The following is a 27,652-nucleotide window of genomic DNA, read 5'->3' as shown; positions in this document are numbered from 1 at the left end:
TTAAAAAAAAAAGAATAGAATTCTTCCAGCCATGAGGTCAATCTCTGATCAGAGTTGGCCTGCTCCCATGTTCTATTGCTTAATAACTCTGCTCTCTCTCTTTATGCTATAAACTCTGTGTGTTTGGTTCACTTCTTTGTCTGCAATCACCAAGAACCTGGTTACCTGTGCCCACCTGTGATTATATATATATATATATATATATATGGAGAGAGAGAGGGAGAGAAGGGACTCTGAGCTTACACTTGTGTGACAATAACACATTTGAGGCTGATGTGTCCAGTTCACTGCTTAAACCTGATGTGTGCTTGGGGTTGACCTTTCCCCTACACCTTTGCCTAGTCTTCTGCTAAGAAGGGAACTCAGTTCATTTAGGTGTTCCTTGAATTTCCTCAGAATCCTGACAAGGACAAAGGGCTCAAGGGCTCCCTGACTGCTGGGCTTGGGAACTGAATGACTCACTGAATGGTCTGGGGCTCCACTGGCCTCTTGGGGACCACTAGAAGCTGCAGGTGTGCATATGTGCTGGGTGGATGTCCTCACTAGTAGAGGACCTCCTTGTAGTCACCAAGGGGATCTTTGTGGTGGAACCTCATATTCAGTCCCTTGGCTGGAACCTTACCAAGCTGCAAGCATTTCATTTCAGCTCAGGTGATAGAAATGACCTGTGGGAGAATTGAGTCGAGATGAGGAAACAGATGTAAACCAGAGGATGAGAAAAGGGCAGGGGTCTAACTCACCATTTCCCTTGAGGTTGACTCCACAGGGCTGGCTGTGGTGAGGAGGGAAAGCACACTTAAGTCGGGACAGTTGTGCTGGCCAGCATGTCTCCTCTCTCCTCCTTGTAGCTGTCTCTCTGTGGAGAGCATGAATCAGCCAGGGAGCACTGTTCCCCCTCTGACTCCTCAGGACCCCAACCCTCAATATTTGAACAAGTGGGTCTGTGTAGGGAACCATTTTGCGTGGTGTGGAAATGTAGCTCAGCACTCATGTGGAAAACCAGTGGGGAGTGAGTGGCATGAAGGACCACGTCCACGGAGAGGTTTTCCCGTGGGGAATCAGGCCTACATTGTGCCTAGACTGCTATGAAACTTGCTTTTGCTAAAACGCCCTCACCCTGAATTGAGGCAGCAAGTGCTTACTGCATCTTCCTAAAATCTGAGCTAAACCTTAAGTATGGAATGTGGCCGGTTCAACCACTTTTCCCCTTGGTCTGCAACATCCTTCTTTTTGAAGTAATTAGCAGCATTCTTTCCTTTGTTATCTGTAAAAGGTAGTCCCCTGCAGTGAACCTCTGCATAGTAAATGAGGACTACCCTCCATGTAAAGTACGCAGAAAAGCAATAAAAGCTTGTCCAGGCAGGGACTGGGGGCCTCTGGCCCTCTTGCTCTCTCTCTCTCTCTCTGAGAGAGTGGCCATGCCATCCCTTCTTCTCCACAGGACTTCTGTTGTCTGTGTGTATTTGTTCACTAGCAGCCACAACATACAGGGATCCTGCAGGCCAGGATCTGCATCAGGCCTGGGAGTCAGAAGAACCAGGTCTACATCCAGTTCAACCACACAGAAGTTGTGTGACCTGGGGCCAGTCACATGACCTCTGAATTGCAGCTTCCTTAACCCAAAAGGTCTGGTGGTGATAATAGTGACTACCTCACAAGGATTATAGTGAGACTTGAGAGTGATGAACTTGTCAAAGACACTTGAAAAATAACTACATTAAATACTTACTGTGTACCACACAGTCTTTTAAGTGTGAGGATTATATTTATCATATTAACCTCACATCAGTCTTGCAAACTAGATATTATCAGTTCCTCTCATGTAGGTATGAGAACACTGAAGCTTGGCAAGGTTATTAACTCTATAGCACTTTTGTAAGAAATGGGGCTGTATGTAAGTACTGAATCCTTGTAAATGTGGAAATTCTCTCAGTGATAAAAGATCCAGTGTCCTCTTTCCTATGTGTCTTGGAACATAGTGACTCTCTGTGTTTCAGATCCTTTCATCTACACACCAGAGAAAGCAGCTGAGAGTGTGAGTTGGGAGCAGATTGCCCCCACTCCAAATCATGCCTTCACCTTTGCTGCCCTGATAGGAGTAAAACAATCACATTTCCTTATTTTGCCAATGAAAATCATATATTCTGAGGTTGGTTTCTTCTTTCCCTTCTTCACTGTAACTCTTCTCAGGAAGGACCTGTGTCCATCTGTCCTTTCCAATCTTCCCTTGCAATATACTAGAAAGTAGCCAGTTGTGTCCTGGGGGAACTATCCCTGAGTCAAGAGATCCTAGGTTGCTTGCTTCCTCTAGTGTCCCTTATGGAAAGGAGCAGATTCCCTAGGCTGGTTCAGACCCATTTTCACACTAAGAATGGAAATCTCAGAACAGGTGAGACATAAAAAATCTCTCTGTTTCTGAACACTTACTGCCTACGTACCAGTGATCTTTAAGGTTTCTAGAACTCAGGTTCTATTCCTATTAATTTATAATAGCCTTGCAAAGTAAGTATTATCTCCACTTTATGGATTAGGTTCAGCGAGGTTAAATAACTTGCCCAGTCACACAGTGAGTACATGTCAAGTTCATGTTGGCTCACAATCACTCATCTTCATTCTTCTTTGGGGTTTTACATGCCATAGAGTAAGTGATACCTTCATCTTTTCCATTCTGGTAATGAACTGAAAGAAGGAATGAGGCTGAAATAGGGCCTTCCTGACTGTCCCGCCTCAAGATATAAGTAAATGTCCCAGAGCTACTTACAGAGGGAAGCCAGTCAGGGGCTCAGTCATGGCAGTGGGAGGCGGTCATTAATTTGGGATATCCATCTTGGTAGAAGGGGCCTGGCTCTTGTGGCAGATTCTAGCAGCTACCCCTGCCCCATACTGTTTAAACTAGAGGTTGGCAGACTTTTTCTGTAAAAGAGCTAGTAAATATTTTAGGCTTTGTGGGCCATAGTCTCTGTTGCAACCACCAGGTTCTGTAGTGTGAAACCAGCTAGACACAAAACATAAACAACTTTCTTTACAAAAATGCATGTTGGCAGGTTTGGCCCATGGCCATAGTTTGCCAAACCTTAGTCTAAGTTCCCTTCCTGCTTTCCTCTCACAATCCAACTCCAGTACTCACTTCTCAAGAGACACGCTCTTCCTTCCCCAGATGACTGATTACTGAAACTATGGCTACAGGGCTTCCTTCACCTTCCTCCCCTTAAGAAACCCTTTCCTGCCTTCATGGGCAGGTCATGGTCCTGTTAGAAGTCCTTACCATTGGCATACAATGGGTGCTGCTCCCCACCTGGAGCTAAGAGCAGATTCAGGGGTAAAATGGCCCCTAGGAAATACAAAGGCATAATTCACTGAGTACCTTCAGAGAGTAGGCTGGACAGTGGAGACAGACAGGTTAACAGAAAAAAGTGCCAGTGGATGCTGCTGGGGAGCTAAGAATGTGTTGTTTATGAGGGTTAATTCACAGGTCTGGACATGTATAATTTTTGAGAGATGTTTTCTTTGAAAAATACCCTAGAAGGTAGGATGGCTTTATGGGAATCACAAACAGGAAGAAGGAGGGTCAGAAATGATGGGGTATACTCTTGTATGGAAAGTGTCCAGACCCACCAGTCAGACTGCTTCTCAGAAGGAGGAAAAGCTAACAACTTTGACTATATATTATGTGCCAGACACTGGGTTGGAATGTTCAAATTCATGCAAAGTTCCTAAACCAGCTACCGGCACATGGCAGGCTATCTAAAAAAGCCTCTTCTTCTACTTCTTTAGTGTCTATTATTCTTCACAACCATCTTGCAAAAGTTGGTACTATTATTTCCATTTTATAGATGAGGTGACTGAGACTTGTAGAAATGAATTTTCCAAAGTCAAACAGTACATGGTGGGGACAGAATTGTAATGCAGGTTTATATGCTTTTTCTCCACTAGCATGCTGCTGCTGTGGTAGCAGATGCTTCCAGAATTTTAAACATTAGCTCCTGAGATAGAAATTGGGTCGTATGCAAATTTTAGAATTCTTGGTTAATGCCTAGTACCCAAGAAATATCTCTTAACTCTAAATGTGTAGGATTTGTGGAAATGGTTCCTCCTGAAATACCAAAAGGACATTTATGAAGACTCAGAGAGGCCCTGATTATTAAAGATCCCTAATGATCACCTGTCAGGGTTGTGTTTTTGAGTCTTCATTCAATAAAGAGCTCTGTGAATTTGATGGGAGTCTGTTTTATGGGAGGTGTAACAACAGGTGGTAAAATGAACCCTTTTAAACAAAGAAACCAGAACTCCTATACCTAGGTAAGTGCTACTCTGTAGTCAAATGCTCTACCACTGAGCTATAACCCCTGTAAATGATACTCTGAAGTGGACCCCTTGCATAACCACATTCTAGTTCCAGTGATATCATCATTGGTCAAAATGTTTTAAAAATTGTCTTCAGAGATACAGTCTGTTAAATCTCTTCAGTGGTGTTATGTTTTTTTTTTTTTTTTGTTGAGGAATGAATGTGCCATCTGGAAATGGTTAAGGGTTTTCCAGAGCTATGTGTAGAAAATGAAGCTGTTGATCTGACCATTTTTCTTGTGTAGCTATAGAATTGAGCCTGAGGGTGGTTTTCTGAACAACATCCTAAAGAAGGCTTTGTGTCCCTGAGATTTTGAGATAAGAGGACTATCACCAGGAGTCTTATTTTCATGAGAGACCAGTTTCTACACAAAATGGAGCCCATGTGCTTCATGTAAGGGTGGGGTGGGGTAGGGATGGGTGAGTAGGCAGAATCTCCACCTGAAGAGGGATGTTGTTTACTACCCATGAAAGGAATCTTCCTCTTGAGGGTCTTTTACCAATAGCTGCTTCTCTACCATCTTGTATGAGGTTGGGAAGGAGTTGACTGTGCTGTGTTGCTTTACTTTTAATGCTCTGACCCAGGGGGTGAGTAGACAGAAATACCAGACTAGACTGGCTATTGGAAGGAGGCCTTATTATAGATGCAGGAATGGTAGAATTCATAGATCTTCAGTTCATGGTCCCAACTATGACTGCCTTCCCATCTAAGTCTGGACCTGCCTCACCTTTTTCTTACTGCATAGATATACCTTAATGTAAGTCTAGCCTGCATGGAATATAGACTCAGGACTAGGGGAAAGGGAAGTGAAAATGGAAGGTTGGATAGATAAACAGTCTAAATTAAAAAGGGGAGAGGAAGTTGGAAGCTGGCCCAAGTCCTACTGGAGTGCCTGGTGAGGTGGGGGACTAGCCTAGGGCTGGGGAGAGACAGTTTCAGGTATCCTGGCTAATGGTCAGGAAGGAATACTTTGATTGCATGATTGGGTGGTCTTCCTCAAGAGTAGTCTGGCTTAGCTTCTGGAGAACTCTCCACAATTTTTTTAATAGAGGGGACTGCAATTTTGAATAAGTAAATCTAGGTCTGAGATCTATGAGAGCAATTATTTTTGCCCTTGACAAGTGGAAAATAAGAATGTTGTCCCTGGAGAGGAGGAAGTGGGGTAAATTTGAAACTCTGTAGATGGATTTGAAGGCCTATAAATAAACTGCACTAAATAGCTTTGGCATTGGTAGCTATTTCCTTAAATATGGCTGGAAGCAAACAAGGGTTGCAGTTGTAATAAATATGTGCCCACCAAGGTGATTGCCTTGAAAACCAACTTTGATGCTTAATTATCATGCCTAAGACAGAAAGAAAAAAAAAGTCTGGAATAGAAAAATCAGTGGATTACCAGAAATGCCATTTATCTGTTTACCCTCTTTTTCTCTAAAGAATCCTCTACATTTGAATTTTAACCAATTTTTTTCAATGATTCTGATTGGAGGAATTAGAGAATGAGTAATAGGAGAAAGGACTGCCTAGGGAAGCTGACCTGTCATTTGCTTAGACTAGATAGGCCCCGAGGGTCACAGAATTAGTAAATGGTAGTGTTGGGACTGGGACACTGCTCAGTCCTCTCCACCATGTTTCCTTTTGATGAGTCAATGTTCACTGAACACACACTCACCTAGTGCACAACATTAGATGTGTGTCCATGAGTATGCACACACACATTGGAGTTCTCATTTCTTCCTTCTCCTCTACGAAGCAGACCAGAGATCTCTGAGTTTAATGAGAGAAAATTGGAGGTTTGGTCTGAAATCTTTCCCTGTATGTGCTTCTATTCATGCCCTAGTGTGTAGTACTCTGTGTGCATCTCTGGGTAACTGTGTATTTCAGAAGCTGCTAAGTGTCCCTCTATGGGCTCTGTTGTATGACATGTGACAAGAAGTTCCTCTTCTATGCAACACCCAGGAGACAAAAGCACTGGCTCTGTCAGGCTCTGGTTTTCCAAAGGCTGGCCAATGTCTGTCATAGGGACTCATCAGCCAAGAAAGTCTGAAAGAGTTACTAACAAGTCTTTCTCCAGGATCTGAAATAACCCAGCAGTATAGCAGCACTAACTAACACACCAAGCAGACTTGCAGGCAGCCAAGGAACCAGCCAGTTGCTGCTTGTCAAGAAGGACAAGACACGAGGTCCTGAGGGATGAGCAGGGGTAATCACGAATGTTGAGAATGAAATTCAGAAATGCACTCTGAACAGGCATACATGAGGCAGAATGGCTGGTATTAGGGGTATCCACATGCCCTTCCTTTAACAAGTCTTATAGATGAGAATTAGGGATTCTCATCTACAGAGGATGCCAGCACGAAAGGATAATACCATGGAGGACCATGCACCCTTTCCCCATTGTGCTCCTCATTCTCCCTGAATCTTATTGTTTCCATCCCCACACCCCTGGGTTTAATGGACAGATACTCCAAGCATGGTTCATGCTCAGGCATGCAGTGCCTGCTATAGGCCCAACATTGTGATTAGTAAGGTCTGACCCTGAGCAGCATGTGGGGCTCAGAGACTGGTATGGGATGAGGTGTATGATCCAGGGAGCGTGTCTCAGGTTGGCTTGTCTCTCTGGAGACCCTGTTCTCAGGCTCACAGGTATAGTTACCAGCATCCTGCTCTGATGTCACCAGAAAGAAGAGGGAGGCAGTTCCACTGTGGGGGGCTGAGCAATTCCCCAGGATCTCCCCATCAAGGTAGAATGAGCACAGGATGGGAGGGGAGCTCCTCTGGGCCTTAAGAGAAGCTTCACTACATCCCTCACAGTGAGGCCAGGGGCCCAGGGTGCAAGGTGAGCAGAGGACAGGACACAGGAGCTAGGGAAACTCCCAGGATGGGAGGTCAGCTGGAACACCTAGAGCTCTGGCTCCTCCTCCTTTAGTGATACCTCTCCACAGTCTCATTGGGCTCTACTACCCCATTCCCAGACCTCTGAGGAATATGTTCATCCTGCCCCTACTTATCCCACACCCTAATCTCCATCTGGGGGCTCTGTTTCTGGACCCCACCACTCTGAAAGGCTGCCTTGTACCAGTAGAGCCCACAATCTCTTTCTCTGGATGTTGGGGTATGGAGCACAGTGTAGAGAGGAGACCCCTGTTCTGCAAGGTGCAGTCCCCCTTGTATTAGGAGAAGTGCATGACCTCTGGGAGTGCAGCTTTGTCTGGCATCTCAGGTCAGGAGGCTTCCCTCACTGGGCTTGAGAGAGGGGATAGCACTCAGCACAGGAGGCAAGAACAGTTCTGGGTAGAGGTGGGCCCAGGGCCCAGGAGAGGAGTCCTGGACAGTGATTCCCAAGGAGGCCAAGGGAGACACTGTCATTGTCCCCCAGGACCTGGCCTCTTATTTTGCATACTGGCTCTGAGACAACTCCCACACAACCCAAGCCTCTGGAATCCTAAGGCCACAATGCCTTAGAGGTCATCTAGTCACCAGAGGGTAAGGGTCTGCCTCAGGTCTTAAGTCGGGGTGAGTGGCAGAGTTGGTTCATGGCTCTTCCCCTCCTCTGCCTCACTCAGCCATGTCCTGCCTCTTTCCCCTGGCTCCAGATGTGTCCTATGTGTGGGGTGGATGGGGGCGGTGTCAGGGGATGTGGACATGGCAGGGCCCTGTGCATTGGCCCTGCATCAAGGGAAGCCAGGGGGAAGAGTGCCGCCTGGAGAACTACTGACCTCTAGAGACCAGATCTCAGAGCACCACCGTAGTCTCCTCTAATCCTCCCCCAACCCCAAGCTGGTGAGTCACCTTGAACTTGACCCACAGCCATTCACGAAATTTGTCTGTCCACCTGTAGGACATATGCCACCTCCCCAGTGCAGCCACGGTGGCCACTGCTCCTCACTGTCGCTATCCCCATGGTCAGAGGCTGGTTATCCTTAGAGAAATGGAGAAAGTTTCCATTATTATGGAACTTTACCCAGGACTGGGCTGAGTTCTTCTTTCCCTGGCATCGCAGAGTCAGGGTGTCTCCTTCAAACATGGGGTTTGGCCAAACATAAAGGAACAGCTGGATTGTGAGACACAGGAATAGGGTCACCCTGGAGGTGCAGGTTCTGTGAGCCCATTTTCTCACTCTTTCTCCAAGCCTAGGGCCCCCTACCCAGGATGGAGGCCCCCAGATGGTACTCTGTGGCTCTCACTGTCCCTTAGTCCTTTATTCCAGGTTAGAACAGGGAGGGACCTTGATTTCTTCCATTCCCTCTCCCTCCTTTTCCTCTTTTCTCTTTTTTCTTTTCTTCTTCTTCTCTTTAGTCCTCTTCCTCCCCTCTCCTTTCCTCTTCTTCCTGAGGCTTCTCTCTGGCCTTCATCCCTCCCATACTCCTTGTCTCCTTTTATATTGCACTTTCCTATACCACTTAACCAAGCTTGGATCAAGTTGGATTTTTTTCCATTCATTGCTCTGCCTTCTTGTGACCCCAATGCTCACTCCCCCAGATTAGATTCTTAGGCCCTGACTACCACAGTGCAACTCCTTGTACAGCCTCCAGAGATGTGCTGGAGGGGTGTTTGTTGGAAGTGCCACAGACTGGGCTCACCCCCTTTTGCTTCCCTTGTCAAGCTTCCCCAGGCCTACCCTCCATTTCCACCCCCTTCAGGGAATTTCATTTTCACTGCAATCATAAGAAGGGATCTGTAATTTCTGTCCTCTTTCCTAAAATGAAATTTTTTGGCCATGAAGTGGATGAGACAATCACTCCTGGGGACTCTGCATCATCTACAAGGCAGCTCCAGGCTGGCCATAGACAAGCCAGATAATTACCAGTCCCAGATGGCCTCAGGAGCCAGGATGAATGATTAATCAGTAGAGAATCTTATCATATTGGTTCATAGGAAAGCCCCAGCATATCCTGCCTTTGCCTGGATCTCCTTGTATCTTTTGGATCCACTCCCTTCACCCAGGAAGTTGTGATGGAGTGATGCTCACAAGGTAACTTAAGGATGAGCCTTGCTCCCACAGCTGCTCTTTCCAGCAGCACGAAGTGTTGATTTATATTCTGTCTCCCTGGCATCACAGAAAATGTCCTTGAAAGTCAAAATGATTACAGATCAAAGTCTTCTCTTACTTGACAAAAAACTCTATGGACGTCAACGGGACAGAGCTGAGGGAGAAAGTAGGTTGATACACAGACAACATGCCTGTTTCTCTGACCATAAAAAGGAGAGAAGGAAGTCCACTGCCTTGATGAGTGGAGAATACAGGAGCTCCAGAACCACAGAGAGGAGAAGACAGAGGTCAGTACTACTGGTAAGGCAATAGAATGGAAGACTAGAGCTACTCTACTGGGACTTGAGTTACCCTAGAATTATTCTCAGCCTGAGACCAGTGAAGTCCTGGGTTTCTCCTCTTCTTAGGGATTAGCTAAGGCTCCTGTGGGAAGAGCCTAGTCTGATGGTGCTCTAAAGCTATTTCTGGGAGACCCAGTGGCCTTGTTTTGTTCCCATCCATTAAGTCTTGGTCTAGAAACAGACTTGGAGATAGAAGAGGCAAAGACAAAACTCACCAGTTTTCCCAAAACAGGGTACTGCAAGAGAACAAAGCGATAGAATGAGATTAATAAACAGAAAGAACTTTTTGACAAGGAGGCCTGTCACCTCAGGAATGGGTGTTAACATCCATTCAATCAACCAACTTGACAGGACACTAGGCCTTAATCATCTGATCACCTAACCACCTAGCCACACAGCCACCCAAGCACCCAGATACCCAGCCACTTAGTCCCCAAACCACCTAACTGCCCAGCCACCTAACTGTTCTGATACCCAACTACCCAGTATTCTAGCCACCTAGCCACTCATTCACCCAGTCACCTAACCACCTAGTCACCTAACTACACCCAGACACCTAGCCACTTAGCTACTCAGCCACTCAATTTTTATGGTGGACCCACTGCCTGGAATCCTCTGCTGTATCTCAGTTCAAATGTCACCTCCTCATATGTGTCTTCATGAGATCCCCAATCAAGAGAATTCTCCTTAGTCATTATCATCATATACTCATTGTAATATCAGAACACTTATTACCATTTGAAATTACATTATTTATTAAATTTTCTACTTAGTATCACCTGTATCCTCAGTCTAGAATATAAACTTGGTGATAGCAGGGACTCTGCCTGTCTTGCTCATGGCCAGGTATTACCTATGTCTAGGTCTGTGCTGAAAGCATAGTCTGTGTCCAATAGGCATCTGTTGAATAAATATGTAAATGTTTTTTCTTGTATTCAGTCATGTAAGGGGCAGGGAGTAAGAAGTAGAAGACACAGGACTAGACTCTTGCACTAATGTGACCAAGGGTTCTATCTATACCTACAGAGGAATTCAGATAGCAATGGCAGGGCCTAATTCTCGTGATTCACTGTCCAAAGAATTCAGGGGAATACAGTATGGAATTGACCAGATGAAGGAGTTAAGGTTTCCTTGGAGGAGTGCTTATTAAAGGATGTGGAACATGGACAAGCATCTTGGATTGATGAGAGAACTACAAACAAGCCAGTGCATCACACACTGTGCTTGCATTTTGTATACAATGAACTAATACTTTTTATGTGAACATTATTTGAGGAGAACAGGTGGCCTGGGAAGAGAAACCAAGGCACAGAATGATGACAGATTAGGTGAGATGGATATAAATAGCTCAAGGGCCCTAAATTGATAGGCATAGTAGATATGAAGCAGTGGAGAGTATTCTGGAATTTGGGGCAAGAAGTGAAACAATGGCATAGTGTTGAGTTCAACCAATACAGCCAGTCCTTATGCATATACTTGTGTCCTCCATTGTTGACATGTCCTAGGTACTCTGATGAACACCATGGAACACAAGAATGGCTATAGTTGTGATGGATGAACACACTCTCAGAGTAGATGTTTGGCATGTTTATTCACATGCTGCCACCCTTGTTGTCCACACTGTGTAGGACAAGGAAAAAAGGCTTTTAAGCTTTATAGTCTACTCAGCTCAGAGTAGACTATAAGAGCGAGTAGGGACATACAGTAGTTTTCAAACACCTGATAGGCTAAGCTTAAAGAAAAGGAGAGGCTTATTCTGAGTTACTTGATAGTGCAGAAGTGGGACCAATTCATGGAAATTAGAAAAAGAAGGAAGGCAGATTTCAGCTCAACATAAAGAACTATCTCACATTGAGCTCTACCACATTGGAACAGGCTGCTTTATCAAGCTGTGGCTGCCATGTTGCTGAAGGGCAGGTGGTTATATGGGGGCAGCTGGTTCCAGTACTGGGATTGAACTTAGCTAATGCATCACTCAGAACAAAATTAAGGTTCATCTTCTAAACTTTAGATGCATCTTTAGTGTATAGCCATGTACCAGCATGTTCAGTGTCAGAGCCCCTAGCCTCTTGAATCCCTGATAGCCAGTAATTGTAAGAGGCAGCATTTATTGTGTGACCATGCCCTGCCAGGCATTTTAAATGAATTTTATTTTCTGGTTTTACCTAATTAGAATCCAGTTACATCCAGACTATAGGTAGTGAAGTAGAAAGCATGGGGTTTGACATCAAATGGGCTTGTGTTTGCATCTCTGGTTTGCTCTTGTTAGCAGGGTAATTCTAGGCAAGTTTCTTAACCCTTTTAAACCTCAGTGTCCTCAGTGTCCTCACTGAGGTTTAAAAAGGAATAAAAAATACTTGCTCTGAGACTTCCGGCAAGATGGAGGAATAGGTGGATGCACCGTACCTCCTCGCACAACCAAGAATAGAACAACAATAATTTACAGACAGAATATCACTCAGAACTGATAGAGGATTTATCTGAATGGAAGTTGATCAGCCAAGAAGTTAAAGTAGACCTGTACATCCAGACTGGTAGGGAACGACGAGCTGGGCGGGCGCGGGGCTGGCGCAGGTCGGCGGCGCGCGGAGGTTGGGGAAAATTTGGCGCAAAATCGGCGCGACAGCCATCTGGGGTGCAAGAACGCAGTGGTGATCCCTGAGTACGCAAGCTGTGGCTGGGGGACCCAGTGAGGCAGCAATTGTGGACCAGGGCAGAGCTCGCAGCCCAGGATCCCAAAGAAGTGTCTGAGCCCAGGAGAATGGAACTACCGCCATTGTTCCCTCCTGCCCCCGCTCCTGCCCCTACCCCCACATATAACGTCACAATCTAGCGACTGGGGTGCCCAGCCCCGGTGAACAGCTAAGGCTCTGCCCCCCACGGTAACAAGAGCGACCAGACCGAAAAAAAAAAAAAAGGAGAGATAGGGAAAGATATAAGATATGTTTCCAACAGAACAGATCAGTCCCCCAGGACTCATCCTTTTGAGCGACCAAGAAAGCCAATCTATCAGATGCACAGTTCAAAACACTGGTGATCAGAAAGCTCACGGAGTTGATTGACTTTGGGCGCAATTTTGATGAAAGGATGCAGGTTGCCATAAAAGAGATGCAGGAAGATACGCGGAAGAGAGACAATAATGAAAGGAAGGAATCTGAGTCTCAAACCAATACAGTGGGCTAGAAGGAAGATAGAATCAACCAAGCAGGAAAGCATGATGAAATAAGAATTCAAAAAATCGAGGAAAAGCTTAAGAGCATCCAGGACACCTTTAAACATTCCAACATCTGAATTATAGGGGTACCAGAAGGGGAGGAGCAACAAGTGGAAAAGTTATTTGAACAAATAATAAAGGAGAACTTCCCCAATCTGGCAAGGGGGACAGTCTTCCAAGAAATCCAAGAAGCTCAGAGAGCCCCAAAGAAGTTGGACCCCAGAAGAAACACACCAAGGCATATTATAATTACATTAGCCAAGGTAAAAATGAAGGAGAGAATCCTAGAAGCAGCAAGAGATAAGGGGACAGTAACCTACAAAGGAGTTCCCATCAGACTGTCAGCTGATTTCTCCAAAGAGACCTTACAGGCAAGAAGGGGCTGGCAAGAAATATTCCAAGTCATGAGAGACAAGGACCTACATCCCAGATTGCTCTATCCAGCAAAGCTCTCATTTAGAATGGAAGGGAAGATAAAGTGCTTTTCAGATAAGGTCAAATTAAAGGAGTTCATCATCACCAAGCCCTTATTTTATGAAATGCTAAAGGGACTTATCTAAGAAAAGAAGATTAAAAAAAGACATGTATAGTAAAAGGACAGCAAACTCACAATTATTAACAACCACACCAAAAGCAAAACCAAAAGAAACTAAGTAAACAACTAGAACAGGAACAGAACCACAGAAATGGAGGGCACATGGAGGGCTAGCAGCAAGGGGGTGGGAGGAGGAGAGAGAGGGAAAAGGTATAGAGAATAATTAGCATAGAATGTAGGTTGAAAATAGATAGGGGGAGGGCAAGAATAGTATGGGAAATGTAGAAGCTAAAGAACTCACAAGTATGACACATGGACATGAACTAAAGGGGGGAACGTGGGTGGGAGAGGGGGTACAGGGTGGAGGGGAGAGAAGGGGGGAAATGGGACAACTGTAATAGCATAATAAATAAAATACATTAAAAATACTTGCTCTGTAAGGTTCTGAATGGTTAGATGAGGTAATGTACCACTACAGAGTAGGACTTTGGCATTTTGGTTCCCCCCTGCCCCATCTCTCTGTCCACATTTGAGAGAAAATACTAACTTTCCACTTATGAACTTATGGTAACTCTGTTCCTACAAATCTAGTTAGGGTCTCTGCATCTTAGGCTGTTTTCTGGGGTCCTGAGCATGAAATGTGACCTAGTCATGCCTGGGTTCTCCATTTAATGGTGCACTAGTCAGCCAGTCACTGACTCTATTCTTATTCTCTTCCTTTGCTCTCTTCCATCCAGACCCTGGGGTCCAAGCTGTAAAGCTCTTGGACTTTATCTAGGGTTTGTTCCTGTAACAAAGTAGTGGTTTGCCTTTGGGAAACTATCATCTGGAGTATATTCAGGCACTAGACAATCCTATCCCTGACCTTGGTATGAGCATAAGCTTCCCTTGTACAAATGGCCATTCATAGAGCACACAGGGTGACACACAGATGTTGGGGAAGGAAAATCACTCAGTGGAACAGCTATTTTCCTTATAGGGGTCAAATTTCCACAAACTCTGTCCAGAAAAAGATTTAAGAATGATTTTGTTTTTCTGGTTCAGTGGAAACAAACAAACAAATTGGACCAAGTTTAAAACAAAAAATCAACTCAGAAAATGTAAAGCAAAGTGATGTGTATGCCAACACTTACTCCTTTTAAGTGGAACAGAATGATAGTGGCTGAGACTAGTTGAGTCTTGGGGATCCCAGGATTCCTCTGCCCAGGACCAGTCCCTCAGTCACTGGCTTGGGTGACTGGTCGCAGCCCAGGGTAAGTAAATCAAGGAGAGAGATATGGGTGAGGGAGAATGGATTTGATCCTTCAGATCAGCCCCAAGGACCAGTCAGACCAAAAACAGGACACCCCCCGCCCCCACCACACACATAGACATGTACATACACATACACAGAAGATGTAGGTAGAAGAGAAATAGTCAATTTGAAAAGGGCTTTGGACACTCAAAACATGCCTCTTGACCCATTAAGAAGCCCAGTCATTATTGACTGGTTCTAAGAAAATGCTGAAGCTTCATAAAAATATATCTCCTTGTAAACTACATCTGCTGAGCAAAATGAATGGAACTCCTTTTCCTCACTTCTCTGATCTCTTTCCCCATCTGCACCAGCAGCCTCCTTTTCTTCTATAACTTTGTTTTCCTTTCTTTCCTTTTGAGACAGCCCTGATGTGTATTTTAACCTGATTTCACAGGCTAAATATGTTCGGCTTCAAAATGTCATTTCATATCTCCCTAATTTAATTCTAATACACAAAAGGGCTGCTCTTTCAAGGACCCAGGAAACTAGAAAGAAATATCTGGGAGCCCCCCAGGTCCCCATCTCCATCTCTTTCAAACTTGCCATGTCTCAAGTTCCAGCTATAAACCCATGTGAGCTAGGAAAGGTGAAACAGGAACTTTGTTCCTCAGGGATGACTTAGAGTCTTTGGTGACAGAAAGGGATGCTGATGCTCAGTGACTTTCAGAAACACAGCACATCCATCCAGAGCAGCATGAGGCCTGGCCTGGAGTGGAGCAGGAAGCAGGTCAGACTGAAGGCAGAAGTGAAGTTTGGGGGATGGGCCATAGGCCCAGGGATGGGTAGGTGACCCTTCTGAAGTGGGTGGTGTTACTGCTTGAGAGTCTAAACAGAGGAAATGGGGAAGAAACTTTAAAAATTCAAATTGATGTTTCCTCTTTGGTTGAAGGCATATTATTTAAATGAATTTTCATGACCATGAAGCATGAGAAAGTCAAGTAAATCACCAGTAAGTACTTTTGGACACTCTGCAGCTTTGAGAAGCCTATGCTAGAAACCCAGGAGGGACATGGCTATAGAAAGATCCAGAGACTGCCAGAATTTGCTTGGTCTCAGAATTATTTAGCTTGAAAGTTAGCACAGGTCTGGAAACACTAAGATCGTTTATCCCCCAGCCCTAAGTAACCTCTAGTTCTCCAAGTTGTCCTCCCCTCCAAGGAGAAGTGTGTCTGTGCACTGCAATGGTGTAGAGAAGTGGAATCCTGAAAATGGTCCACAGGACCATCAGTTCCTGAGAGAATCGGGGATTGATAAAGTTGAAGTAAGATGAGACTGGAGGTTCTGAATCTAAGGCTTTAAGACTGTCAGGTTATTATTTGGAGAAGAACTGTTCATTAAGAAACCATCAAGAGAGTGAGTAGGCAAGCCCAGGGTGACAAGGTATTTTCAGTACATATGGGTGACAAAGAACTCCTACCCAGAATAGAAGAGTTTCTGGATGTCAGTAAGAAAAAGACAGACAACCCACTAAAAACACAGTAAAATAATTGGTTAGCTATTTTACAAAAGCAGATATCCAAGTGCCAAAAAAACATAAGAAAAGGAACTTGACTTCATTAGTCACTGTGGAAATGCAAATTTAAACTACAATGAGATACAACTACACCCACCATAAAAAATGGCCAAAATCCAGGGTGAGGATATGAAACAACTAGAGCTCTTGTACATCTCTAGTGGGAGTATGAATTGGCGCAGCCTCTTTGGGAAACTGAATGGCAGAAGCTACTAAAACTAAACATGTTTTATCTGATGACCTACCATTTTCACTCCCAGATTAATGCTGACCAGAAATGCATATGAATTGGCACTAAAAGACACCCAAAAATGGTCATAGCAGCGTTTCCCCTTCTCATCCATTCCTCAACACACTCCATTTTGGCTTTAGCCTCCTTCACTTATGTCTCCAGCATACCTACCCAAGAGATAGGTTTGGACCTCATTCTGTTTGATTGATGCTTATATTGTTACAGTTGACTACTCCTGGCTTCCTTAAACACTGCTCATTGGGACACCTCTCCTGGTTTTCCTTCCTGCTCTCTGCAGACTCAGCTGCCCTCCTCTAGTGGCTTTGAAGAAGTTCTTCAGACCCTGATTCCAGGCCCTTTACTCTTTTCACTCACTGTGTACTGGGGTGTCCAACCTGTGGCTGTGGGCTGCATGCAGCCCAGGATGACTGTGAATGCAGTCCAACACAAAATCATAAATTTGTTTAAAACATTATGAGATTTTTTGTAATTACATGTCACAATGTATTTAATGTGTGACCCAAGACAACTCTTTTTCCTCCAGTGTGGCCCAGAGACACCAAAAGGTTGGATGCTCCCGAAACAATCTCTTGATAAATGTTCTCATCTGTGCCCATGGTTTAAATGGTCACCTCTAATGCAATGAGTCCCAAATTTACCCTTCCAGTACAGACCATACCAGGTGTTTCAGATTTAACATTGCTCACCTGAGAGAGCTCATGTGGGAATCTCAGAGGGTCCTTAAACTTAATGTGTAAAGACCAAACCCAGCATTTGCCTGCCTCTCAACCTGGTCCTCTTCTGGTCTTTCCTGTGTTAGTCAGCAGTGCCTCTCACCACATTGGTGTGCTAGTCAAAAATCTTGCTTTCATGATTCTGATTTGCCCCAAAGTGCAAGTTATCCGAGCAAAATGTTCCCATTATAAAGTCCAGTTTTGATAACAGGTGTCATGTATGTGTGTGCATATGCACTTTATATTCCATTGTTCATGAGTACTCTCTTCTACCTGACTTGGTTAGGGAACATATATCCTATCTTAACACTTTACATATCCATCTGGCATTAATTCCCACACAGAACTTCAAGCTTCTTGAGGGTATGGCTATGCTTGTCTTGTTTTTTTGCAGTATCACCAGTACCTGGCATAGTATGTGTTCAAAAATACATATGGGAGGAGATCAAGAGAAAGCTGAGGTCCCCCCTCATACTGGGATGGCTGCTGAATTGTACTCTCATCTGCCTTCTTTCAGGCCCTCTTACTCCCCCATTTTTTATTTATGAATCAATGGATTTTAGGGTGAGCCCAAAGGTTCTTGGTTGACTCTGAGTTAGCCTAGGATCCAAATAATTCAGTACCTTTATTCCTTCTTTAGTGGCACTGGGAGATTGTCTTTCGACAATACATTGGAGGGTTTGCCATTTAATCTATGGAATTTCTTTGAATCACAACTCTATCCCCTATTTCTGTTTCCTTACTTTTGATTTTATACATGCCCATTATATTTTTCCTTGCATGTGTTACCCTATGTAGCATGTTAAAATTTTTTCAGTTGTGGTTTAAGTAGGACAGCTTTGACTAGAAGCTATTGGTCACCAAAGGAGCCTTAGATATTAAGAAATGGCTTAATAGAAGAGGCTGAAAATGAATGGAGGTGTTTTCTTACCAAGAGATTGAGGAAGAAAGAGAGCATAAATTATTAAAGGAATAAATTGGGGTTTTTTTGTTCTCTGTTTATCACTGTTTAATATAAACTATTTCATGCATTTATATTGAATGCATAAAATAGGTAAGGTTTATTTTTCTTCAGTTTGCTAATCTTCTCTTCCAGTTCCCTGGGTAGACATGGAAGCCAGATGAAAATGGAAAGACCATAAAACTTGTGTGTTTAAAGTAGGTGGTGTAAAAGATTTGGCACACTGGACTGGGGAGATGGATGCCCATCAACAAATAAAAACTACAGAAGAAATGAGATATTTTGGAAAGGGTATGGCATTTAGAATCAAACAGACCTGAATGAGAATCCTCGCTCAGCTGCATTCATTGTGTGGGTTGGATTTCATTCTTGTTCCTCGTCTCAAAGTACTCCTTCCTGCATTCATTCCCTCTATTCTTCCTACCACCAATTTCTCTCTTTACTGGATTATTTTCATCTGCATATAGACAGGCACAAATATCATCCGAAACAAACTTCTCTCTCTATCTTGCCCATCCCTTTCAGCTTGCACCCCATGTTTCTCCTCCTTTTATTGCCAAGCTTCCCAAAAGACTCACCCACATTTACCATTTCCTCTTCTGCAATCCCTACCCACTCCCTAATCTTGGCTGGTTTGAATTCAGCTTCCACCACATCAATGAACTGCTTTTGTCAAAGTCACAATGACTCCTGTATGTCTAGCTCCACCAGTGTGATGTCTCCACACCATTGATCAGATAAGAATTTCTGCTGCCCTTTCACTGCCTTAATCTAACTATGTGTTTTCTGCTATCCATTGGATGACATTTTTACCCCATCCTCATCAATGCACTCTACTTTTTATATATTTCCTTCCTCATTCTGCTTCCCATTTATCTTGCTCATCTCTCTTTCCAAGCCTCTCTATGTGGACTTTGCATCTGACACATAACATTATTAATTTTAATAGCATCTGACATTTGGGCATTCCTTAGTCTATCCAACCACACATCCCATATCTCATTGAAAGTTCAACTTTTTGAATTTTACCAGACACACTCCTCTTGTTTCTCTCTCTTCTTTTAATCCTCTCTTGAGGATGTGCTTATTGATTTTAGAAAGAGGGGAAGGGAGAGAGAGAGAGGGAGAGAAACATCAGTATGAGAGAGAAACATTGATTGCTTGCTTCTTGTATGTGCCCCAACTGGGGACTGAACCCACAACCTAGGTATGTGCCCTGACCTAAAATCTAACTTGTGACCTTTCAGTTTACAGGATGACACTCCAATCAACTGGGCCACACTAGCTGTGGCGTCATATGTCTTTAATCACTCTAGCATTGTTTAAGTATTTATGTATTGCATCTTTTCTAATTGCATGTACCCATCTTCGCATGCATAATTAGTGGAGTGTCCTGTCTCCCTAACTAGATTTATTTTTGTTTCTTCCCATTTCTGCATCTATGTGCAGATACCCAAGGAGGTTATAGCATGCATGTGTCAATTGCCAAATATTTATTGAGCACCCATGTGCCAGACATTGTGCTGGGTACCACATGCATCGGCCCAGTACTTAAACTCTATCAGAAAAGAGAGATATTAAATAACTAAATGAATCATTATAGGTGAATAAGGGACCAGGAAGTAGAATGACAGATGCTATGGGAATATGTACATATGTGCATGTGAGATGGTTGAAGACCTTTTCCCCAGGAAATGATGTTAATCTGACACCTATGGGGCTTAGGAGTTGGGAGCTAGGCAAAGAGTTGGGGAACAAACCATCCTATCAAAGGGGACAGCATGTGCCAAGACTGTTGGGTGGGGACAGCATAAGCATTTGGTAGTGTGCAGGATAGGTTGTCCAAACCTGACACATCCTAAAGGTCTTTGGGACTGTCTCTTGACCAACTCCTGAGCTCTTGGAATATTCTACCTGATGAGAGTATCTTTGTACCTGAGACCTTGGGCCAGGCCAGTAGTTTGTGCTAGTAGTGTGATTGTAGTGAATGCCTATTTTTATATGCATAGGTTGCTTAGGGGCCTGCTCTATCAGCCTGACCTCCATAGAGACTGAATAGCTAAGGTCAGTCAAGCAGGTACTGCATGCCTATGTGACTGCCCCCAAAAAACCCTGAACACCAAGGCCCAGGTGAACTCCCCTGGTTAGCAATATTTCTTAAGTATTGTCATACACTGCTGCTAAAAGAATAAAACACTGTCCACACAACTCCACTGGGAGTGCAGAACTGAAAGCTCATGACTGGTTCCTCCTGGACTTTCTCTGCCCTATATGCCTTTCTCTTTTGCTGATTTGAGTGTGTATCCTTTCACTGAAATTAAGAATATAACAGCTTTGCTGTGAGTTTGTCTAGCAGCAAATCATCAAACCTGAGGATGATTTTGGGGACTCCAACATAAGGAACAGAGAGAACAAGAGCTATGGGGTAAGGGAGATTAAAATGTGGGAAAGAAGATGGAGGAAGGGATTGGATTCTTCAGGGCCTTATAGGTCATGGTCAAGAATGGCATAGCTCTACATAGTTCTGTGGGCTTGATCCGAGTGTGGTTACTTTATTAATTTTATTCCATGGCTCTAGGCTGCACCACCCTCAACTAGATCTTATAACAGGTACCCACAGAAAACATGCAAATCAGTGAATTTTCTAGTGTGGGGTTGGGGAAGCCCAATGTCATGTAAAACCTACAGAAGGAGGTTAGCAGTGTCACCTGGGGTGACATTTACATCAATTACTTCTCCTATGGCCCATCTTAGGTTTGAAGCAGAGTCGCTACTCAATATATGTTGGTAAAGAAACAGTTCTGTGTTTATTATACAATCCCAGAACTGTTTGCCATACTGAATCCCACATATTGAAAACTCAGAGGTGGCCTCACCAATTTGTTTCATTATTCTACATGTCCATGGTAACAGAATAAGTGAAAGAAAAAGTAGGGCAAGAGAGTGGTTGAAGTGATTTTTTGGCACAAAAGACTGTTATCAAGTTTGAAAATAAGTCATCAATTTCAGACATGGACATGAGCTAAAGTGTTTCTCAAATTTTTGCTTACTTGGGTAAATATGTTGCCTTCTTAAGAGTATGCCTTGAATCTGTAATAGCCAGAGAAAAACTTTAAAGTGATGGAAGAAGTGCATATGTAACTCATTTTAAAATCACACAGGGGACTATGTTTTTTGATGGTGCAAGAGGCAGGAGGCAGAAGACAGGGTTGATGACTGTGCTGCAGCCCAATATGGCAAGTTAGAGCATCCCTGCCATAGCCTGGGGCAACCATGTAATCACAGACCTCCACTGACAGCTTGTGAGTCCAGTGCTGCATTTCTGGGGAACATAAGATGCTATTATATATTTTCCAGTTACAACAAAGTCTTTTCTCTCTGCTCCTAAGAGGAAAGGAAGCTTATAGTTAGATAAACACAAGTTTGAATCCTGTTCTAGCTATATGACTGTTTTTGTTGCTTAAACTCTCTGGGGCTCAGTCCACTCATCGGGTCATTATATTAAGATCTTATTCATAGAGTCTGTTTGAAGACTAAGGGAGATAATATTTATAAATTACTTGGCATAGTGCCTGGCATGCATTAAGGGCTCATGTAACAACAATAAAACCAAAGGAATACTAGGAGTTTTAGTAAATCATGAGGCATGAAAAGACATTTGGAGGGTTCAGTGCCAGTCATACATGCCTCAAGATTGTCATGCCAGGTGAGGATACGCACATGCTCTGAGTTAGATAACAGTGGCTATGACAGAAGTGGCCTGATGAGTCAGCTTTACTATTTTGGACTAAATGCTTGGGCTGCATCTGGCTTCAGTCAGGTGCAGGTTGTTCTCTGGCCTCCTGAGAGGATGAAGAGAGAGGATATTGGAAGCGGTGCTGATGAGATGACTCTTGAAGCTAAGCTTTAATCATGAACACATACTTTCCTGTGTAACTGTAACCAGGGGCAGGTCTTGGCAGGCAAGATGACTGATTGAAGGAGCATGAGTATGGAGTTATCACTTGGGTTTGATGCCAGCTCCTTCACACAAGTGTGAGGCATTGGGCAAATTAGCTCTCTAAATCTCAGTTCCCTCATCTATAAAAAAGGAAAAATACCTGATTTTCAGAATGGTTGAAAGGATAAAATGATATACTGCAATGTATGTAAACACCTGTTATATGATAGGTACTTCATAAATATGACAATTATAATCATATATAAGTAAGCAAAGTGCAGTCATGACAAAATGTGGAATGCATTAGCGGTAACTAATATTGGTTTGTGACAAAACAATCTTGTGAAACTAAATTCATTTCCTTTTTTACAAAGAGTGGCAAGATACAGGCAGCAGATTTGATTTGGGCTTGACAAATGAGTGGGAAATAGTTTCCCACTCATTCTGGGAAATAGTTTATGGCTTGAATCAAGTCCCCGCCCCAAGTGACATGCTCATCATTGCCCTGGGAAGACCTGATCTAGGGGATAGACCCCCTTAGCTAAGGGCAGGATGATGAGCCATCCTATGAGATGGGGTCCCTGTAAATGGGGTCCCATTTACATGTCATAAATGGCTGAAGGGTGATGTTGAAGCACAGCTCCAAGGCATGGGCAGCCACAGTGAGTATGCAGGATGCAGGTTTGTTTCTGAAGGAAGCTGTGTGCTGGCACACATGGCCTGGGAGGCAGTCATGGGACCTAGAACCCAGAGCAGAAGAATCCCAGTCAGAGGAAAAAGATAGCTGCAGGTGATGTGCAGGTGGGAAAGTCAGACCAATGAGGAATGATTTCAAGGAAGAATATGGCAGCTGCTCCTTCTGTCCTGACTCCAGTGGCTTCTGCATCAGAACAATTTTCTGGGACAGGAACCTCAGAGTTGATGGTGCAGAACCCAAATGATATGGAGGGATGTTTTCATATAGACAAGCCTTCAGTCAGTAAGGAACTTGGGTAACATGCCAGAGGATAAGGATGAATGAAACTTTAGAAACATAGGGGCAGGAGTCAGTGTTACTGCAGATATGCCCAACAACAACTCATTGAGAATAAAGCACTCCTAAGTGTAGGAAGTTAATAGTGTCTATCACCATCTTGGGAACCCAGCCTGAGAAAAGGGGGTAAAGTGGGGATGAGTGCCAGATGTTGCTCAAAAGAGTAAGGGCGTTTGAGGGTGTTTAATTTGGCCCTTTTTCCCCTATCAAGATGTGTATGTCCATAGGAGAAATTCACAACTATGTTCCCACCTCTACTCCCACAGAAAACAAAAGCCTGTGGTTGCATTTGGTGCTTGTTGATCTGATGTAGTGGTTTTCAAATGGGGCTGATTTTGTCTTCCCAGGGGACACTTAGCAATGTAAGGAGACATATTTATTGCCATTTTTGAGGGTGGCATTGCACTGGCATCTGGTGGGTAGAGGTCAGTGATGTTGGAACACCTTACAGTACACACCCTTCTCCCCTCCTCCCCGCAATAAAGAAATATCCAGCCTTAAATGCTAGCAGTGTTGACCTTGAGAAGCCCTGGTCTGATGAAATGTGAAGGTTCTTTGTCTATGCAGGAGCTTGTTCCTCACACCTATCATCTCAGTGTTGGATAGAATGGGAAAGGGTCATAGCTGGTCTGTAATCTCTCATTGGTGGCCATAGACAGAAGAGGGGGTGAGCAGAAGGCAAAAATATTGGGGGTGGGAATAATCCCAAAGGGAGCCTTAAACTAACCTTCCAAGGTAGATGGACAGATAAGGACAGAGTTTTTCATTCTAAGTCAACTCATTTAAAAACTGATTCCTTAGGCACATAATTATATGTTTATTTCCCTGAGGGACTCTTGAGGCTAAGGAGACCTACTTAAATTATAGGGATGGGGGCTGTACACAGGGTTTTACTGTGGTCAGAAAAATTTTCTGTCTCCTTTGAAGGAGCTTCAGGAGAAAGGGAAGAGAAGATTCCTCTCCTGCAGTGCAGAAGATATGGGGAGGATGGAGTGAGGTAGGAAGAAAGGACAAAAGTGAGAGGATCCATCCATTGTAGGACCTCAGCAGGTCAGGATCACAGCAGACATGAACTCAGGAGTGCAGCTTTAAGACTCCCACCAGTCTCTTCATCCTGGTAAATGGAGGGAAGGAATCCAGTAAGTGGGCCATTCACATTCTTCCTGCCTTCACACACACACACACACACACACACCCTACCTTTGGAAGATATTCTGATTTGCATTAAGAAATAGGATGAACCATGCTATTGGGGGAGGGGCAGGTGAGAGTGGTCAGGATGGAGGAAATTTTGATGAAAGGCATGTACTCATTTCAGTGCATCTTCCCTATGTACTATTTCTCACTTCTCTGCTGCAGCCTGAATGCCTGGAATTGAGTTCTTGTCTTTGGGAGATATCCTCATTTGGGTAAGGCTGGGTGGGGACCAAGAGATTACTCAGATTTGACACAGAGGAAACAGGGGTGTGTGTATTTTATAGCCTTTCTCTTGCTCCTAGATTTGCAAGAGTGGCTAATATACCTTTTGTGTAAAAGAAGCTTGGATGGGGGTTGACTTGTGTGGGTGGCAGTGAAAGGGAGAAAGATGTATGAGGAACTGGTGGCTTTGGCCTGGCTCTGATCTAGGCTACAAAGTATGAGGACTAGAGAGGAAATCTGTCTCCTTCCTCTATATCTCCACTGCATGGAGGAAAGCATGTCTGTCATTGTCCCCATTATATATGGTTGGACTCCGTGCCCACCTCATCCAGGAGGTTGTGAACCATCTCATTCAGCTATGGGTACCCTTTGCATCTAACAAAGTCCAGTAAACACAGGTATTCAGCACCTATTTAATGATGAATTTCTATCTTAACCAGTGTGGCCAACCACAACAGGACAGGAATTCAGGTAGAGGTTATAGCAAAAAGAGTCTGTTTGGCTGGCCTGTCCCATTTATCCTGTCTCTCAAAGCCAAAGTGTGGTGGTGATCTTGGTAGAATGGGATCCAATGAGAAAGTAAAGGTAATGTCTGAGAAACATGGCCATGATTTGTAGCCCATTTAATCATGAAACATCTCTGCAGAACTGCCCAGACTAGCTTAGTTCCAGCATTCCTTGGCCTGAGGTTGTCGGGCAACATAATGGGCTGAAGGTCATGGGTGAGTTGAGCACCTTGAGGCTGGTGAAAGGCATGCAGCCCTTGGAAGATGAGCACAACAACCAGGCCTTTTCTGTCCTAAGAGAATGACACATGTGGGGCTTAGACAGAGAGGCTGTGTTAATGTGGACCCTTGCGTCCTATGAGCATCAGATATCCTGGGCTTCCAGAGATTTGTGCCCTTTTCACTGACCAGATCTCTACAAGACCCATCAAATACCATCAGAGAACAGACAGAGTTTCAGCATCTTTAAGAGGCTGAAGATGTGCGTTGTAGTCCTGGTCCATCATTCCATTTTCTAGATATGTAACTTTGAAACTCTCTGAGCTTTAGCTACCTCATCCAAAGTGCCTTTCTGATATCACAGGGTTACTATGAGGCTCAAGTAAGTTGATGTGTGGGAGTCTTTTGTAAATTGTGAAATGCCATGCAACATAAGCTGGTTCTTATAAATAATTTATTCAAGGAAGCAGCAGAGGAACCCTCACATCAATGCAGCTCCAGCCATCCCTTCAATCAGAACCTAGCAGCAGGGAAGGGCAACTTCAGTCTCTTGAGCCAGTTGGGAGCTGGAGGGTTTTATTCTACTTCCATATCTCTGGCTCCATCATTCTGGTCAGGGCAGTGGGGGCCTGGCAGAAGGGTGATGAGACTCCTTATTTAGTTCGCTGGTAGAACTGGAAGACTGCTTTCTCCTGCTCATGCGTCTCTATTGAGCCAGGTCGAAGTCGCCGGATTTCAGTGATGGCATCTCCTGCAGCCAGGCCCTGATCCTTCACCAGGTAACAGGCAAGCAAGGTGCCAGTACGGCCAAAGCCCAAGGCACAGTGCACTCCCACAGCCTGTGAAAGGGGAGCTTTATTGGGTGGAGCCTAACCCCCCCTCCCCCAGCTCAGGTCCAGGACTCTGCACACATCTTGTGGGCAAGAAGTGACATTAAATGGCTTGGAGGCCACCAATCACCAGAAAGTGGCTGGTTCAAGTGCTGGACTCCTGGCCTGCCTCCCCACAACCATCTGTCTCTGTGCTGTCCAGTGTAGAAGGCACTGGCCACATGTGGCTACTGAGGATCTGACATGCTACTAGTCCAATTGGAGATGTGATGTAAAATGCAACCGGGTTGTGAAGATTTAGTACAAAAAAATAATGATCTCCCCCAAAATTTATTTTATATTGATTACATGTTGCAGTGATTTTTTTACTTACTTGATTAAATTATATTATCAAATTTCCCCTGCTCCTTTTTTAGCTTTTGAAATGTGGCTGCCAGAAACTTTACATTTGGCCCCATTATATTTGGATGGAGCACCTCTTTGAAGACTGTTCATTAGTTTCAGATTTCGACTCCCACCTCTCTCAAGTCTGTTAATCATTTCTCCTCCTCAACTGTCAACTTCAACTGGTTCTTCCTTTCCTCTCCACTAGCCGGGTTTACAATGCTGGTCCCTCTTTCCCTTTCCTCTCCCTCTTGCGGCCCCGCCCCCTCCGCTTGGCTTTACTTCCGGGTTTCACAAGTAGTGTCCAGACCCTGCGGTCGTTCTCCAGCTTCTCTCCCAGCCCTGTACTCCAGGCCCTGACTCTTTCACCTCCGCCAGCATTCCCGCGGAGCCCTCCCAGGCCCCTACTTCCCAGCGCTAACCCCGCCTACTGACCTCTCCCCGGGCGTTGGCCTGGTCCACGATTTGCACGAAGCGCTCTATCTGTTCGGGGGCTGGCGGGCAAAAGTCCGGGATTCGCAGTCGGTGGAGGGTGAGGCCGGGGCAGCTGTCTGTGTGAGGGGGCCCGCGCTCCGTCAGCGACACCAGATGCCGTATGCCCTGATCCAGCAGGAATTGATAATGGGCAGGGGATGAAGGCAGCGCCAGCCCTGCCAGCCGGCCTGGAAGCACCCACGAGAAGTTGGGGGGCTGCACACCCATGGCTGAGTGAGGGCCCAGGATAGTGCGTCACCGGGAAAGGCGGCCCGTTCCGTTTCGCCCACTTGTCTGTTCGCCAGCCCGGGCCGGGTAACCCACACCGACCTAGGCCTGGCCCCTTCAGGCACCGCGCAGTCGTAGGTACACCACCCCGGAACACTTACAGTTCCGCAGCGGGACTCCTCTAGCACGTGGTGGGCGGGGCTAGATTGTTGGGCTCAGAACTACCTAGAGGGACACCAACGGGCCGGTCCCAGCTGGACCCTCGTTGATTATTGGGTAGTCAAATAATGGGCGGGATTACAGCAGCGGTACGCACGGAGATTGGAGCCATCAGCTAAAATGCAAAACCAGGGACGAATTAAGAATTTTCTTTGGATGCCACCGGGTGCGGACTCTGCTGTGCTCTGGCGGTTGGTGGGAGTTATTGCATCTCTGGCCAAGTGCCCCTGCAGCTCAT

General features: G+C 44.7%; 1 protein-coding gene across 2 annotated transcripts; it reads right to left on the bottom strand.

Annotated features, from left to right (window-relative positions):
• Positions 1-8,130: 8,130 nt before the first annotated feature.
• On the bottom strand, positions 8,131-27,405 carry DUSP23 (dual specificity phosphatase 23). 2 transcript variants are annotated; one of them, XM_036015187.1, is made up of 2 exons: positions 26,929-27,405; positions 8,131-8,264 (listed from the first exon to the last, which is right to left on the bottom strand). In XM_036015187.1, the coding sequence occupies exons 1-2, from the start codon at positions 27,193-27,195 to the stop codon at positions 8,157-8,159; spliced, it is 375 nt and encodes a 124-aa protein (XP_035871080.1). In that variant the 5' UTR covers positions 27,196-27,405; the 3' UTR covers positions 8,131-8,156. The 2 variants fall into 2 exon arrangements, with proteins under 2 accessions (XP_035871080.1, XP_028386605.1); XM_028530804.2 differs by lacking the exon at positions 8,131-8,264 and adding an exon at positions 25,717-26,118 and having other exon boundaries at positions 26,929-27,386.
• Between the last annotated feature and the right edge of the window lie 247 nt (positions 27,406-27,652).

Source organism: Phyllostomus discolor, chromosome 14 (assembly GCF_004126475.2).
Source record: "Phyllostomus discolor isolate MPI-MPIP mPhyDis1 chromosome 14, mPhyDis1.pri.v3, whole genome shotgun sequence".
NCBI lineage: Eukaryota > Metazoa > Chordata > Mammalia > Chiroptera > Phyllostomidae > Phyllostomus > Phyllostomus discolor.
Note: the sequence above shows the minus strand (reverse complement) of the source record. Positions and strands in the feature narration are given on the sequence as shown.